Genomic DNA, 2,429 nt, shown 5'->3' on the forward strand with positions numbered 1-2,429 from the left:
CCCAGTGCTCCCAGTTCCCATTCCAGGAGCAGAAGGAGCTCCTGGCCCTTGATCCCATGTGCCCCCAGTCCCTCCCAGTTCTCCCAGTGCTCCCATTGCCCCGTTCCCTTTCCCATTCCCGGAGCAGAAGGAGCGCCTGGCCCTTGATCCCATGTGCTCCCAATGCTCCCAGTGCTCCCAGTTCCCATTGCAGGAGCAGAAGGAGCACCTGGTGCAGGATCCCATGTGCCCCCAGTGCTCCCAGTGCTCCCATTCCCCCCGTTCCCTTTCCCATTCCAGGAGCAGAAGGAGCTCCTGGCACAGGATCTCCTGTGCCCCCAGTGCCCCTGGTGCCCCCAGTGCTCCCAGTGCTCCCAGTTCCCATTCCAGGAGCAGAAGGAGCACCTGGCGCAGGATCCCATGTGTCCCCGGTGCTCCCAGTGCTCCCGGTGCTCCCAGTGCTCCCAGTGCTCCCAGTTCCCATTCCAGGAGCAGAAGGAGCTCCTGGTGCAGGATCCCACGTGCTCCCAGTGCCCCCAGTGCCCCCAGTGCTCCCAGTTCCCATTCCAGGAGCAGAAGGAGCTCCTGGCCCTTGATCCCATGTGCCCCCCGTTCCTCCCAGTTCCTCCCAGTGCTCCCAGTGCTCCCATTGCCCCCGTTCCCTTTCCCAGCCCCGGAGCACAAGGAGCGCCTGGCCCTGGACCCCATGTTCCGCCTGGAGCACGGGGTGCAGGACCGGGGGGTCCTGGAACGTGAGACCCCCACCCTGAGCCGGCTGCAGGAGGCCCAGGACGCCTGGAGGGACGACTTCGGCCTCAACAGCCGCCTGCGCCGCCAGTTCCGGGTGAGGGACCCCCCAAAATACCAACCTGGGACCCCCCAAAATGCACCCGGGGGTGGGGGGCATCTGGGACCCCCCAAAAAACCCACCTGGCACCCCCCAACCACCCAATGCTGGGCTTTTGCCCAAGCCTGGGAGTGCCCTGGGACCCCAAAATACTCCCCCGGGACCCCCAAAATGCTCCCGGGGGTGGGGGGGATCTGGGACCCCACAATGCCCCCCTGGGACCCCCAAAATGCACCCAGGAGTGTGGGGGGGAGCTGGGACCCCCCAAAAAACCCACCCGGCATCCCCCCAACCACCCCCTGTGGGAGGGGCCTCGGGGCCCCCCAAAAACCCAATGCTGGGTTCTCACCCAAGCCTGGGAATGCTCTGGGACCCCAAAATACTCCCCTAGGACCCCAAAATACTCCCCTGGGACCCCCAAAGTGCACCCGGGGGTGGGGAGAGCTGGGACCCCAAAAAAAGCCACCTGGCACCCCCCCAACCACCCACTCTGGAGAGGGCTTGGAACCCCCCAAAAACCCAACACTGGGTTCTCGCCCAAGCCTGGGAATGTTCTGAAACCCCAAAATACCCCCCGGGACCCCCAAAATGCACCCGGGGGTGTGGGGGGGAGCTGGGACCCCCCAAAAAACCCACCTGGCACCCCCAACCACCCCCGGGGGGGGGGAGCTCGGGACCCCTCAAAAGCCCAACGCTGGGTTCTTGCCCAAGCCTGGGAGCGCCCTGGGACCCCAAAATAACCCCCCCGGGGGTGGGGGGGATGTGGGACCCCCCAAAAACCCACCCGAGGGTGGGGGGGGGATCTGGAACCCTCCCAAAAACCCACTCAGCACCCCCCCAACCACCCACTGAGGGGGGGTCTCGAGACCCCCCAAAAACCCAACGCTAGGTTCTCGCCCAAGCCTGGGAACGCTCTGGGACCCCAAAATACCCCCCCCCGGGGAGGGGGGGGAGTGCTCTTGGACCCCCCCCCCCCCCGGGGGGGGGGTCTCCCCCCCCCCCCCCCCCCGGGGGGGGGGGTCTCGGCCCCCTCTTTTTGCCCCCCCAGGAGGAGAAGCGGACGCTGCGGGAGGAGGAGGAGGAGGCGGCGGCGCTGCGGGCTCGGGCCGGGCTGAGCATCCCCCTGCTGCGGGAGGAGGAGGAGGATCGGCGCCTCGCCGCCCTGCTCACCCTGCGCGCCCCCGACTGTGCGTGGGGGGGGGTCCGGGGGGGGCGTTTTTGGGGGGCTCAGGGGGGTCCCGCCCCCCCTCGGTGACCCCCGTGTGCCCCCACAGCCTACGAGGAGAAGCAGCGGCTGAAACGCTCCGAGATCTCCCACCGGCCCTGGTTCGGCCCCGGGACCCCCCAAAAAACCCGGGGGCCCCTCGGGGGGGGGGTCCGAGCGCACAAGGGACCCCCCGGTCCCCCCACCCCGACCCCCGCCGGGCTCGGCATCGTGCGCAGGAGGGAGAGCGGGGGGACGGAGGGACCCCCCCCGAGGAACGGCGGCGCTGGGGGGGACCCCCCTGCAGCCCCCCAGGGTGGGGGGGACCCCCCTGCAGCCCCCCAGGATGGGGGAGACCCCCCTGCCCCACTCCTGGGCCCCCCCAAGGCCGCGCCCCCC

General features: G+C 69.4%; 1 protein-coding gene across 1 annotated transcript in view; it reads left to right on the forward strand.

Moving 5' to 3' along the window:
• CCDC130 (coiled-coil domain containing 130) overlaps positions 1-2,417 on the forward strand; it is a gene marked incomplete at its 3' end in the record, with an annotated part of 2,610 nt that extends 193 nt beyond the window's left edge. The window contains exons 2-4 of the mRNA XM_027707627.1: positions 651-823; positions 1,875-2,013; positions 2,101-2,417. Coding sequence (XP_027563428.1) covers positions 686-823; positions 1,875-2,013; positions 2,101-2,417 — 594 coding nt within the window. The remainder of the gene's footprint in view (positions 1-650; positions 824-1,874; positions 2,014-2,100) is intronic.
• Positions 2,418-2,429: the final 12 nt, after the last annotated feature.

The sequence above is a fragment of the Neopelma chrysocephalum genome, unplaced genomic scaffold (assembly GCF_003984885.1).
Source record: "Neopelma chrysocephalum unplaced genomic scaffold, ASM398488v2 Primary Assembly neopelma1_94076, whole genome shotgun sequence".
Lineage (NCBI taxonomy): Eukaryota > Metazoa > Chordata > Aves > Passeriformes > Pipridae > Neopelma > Neopelma chrysocephalum.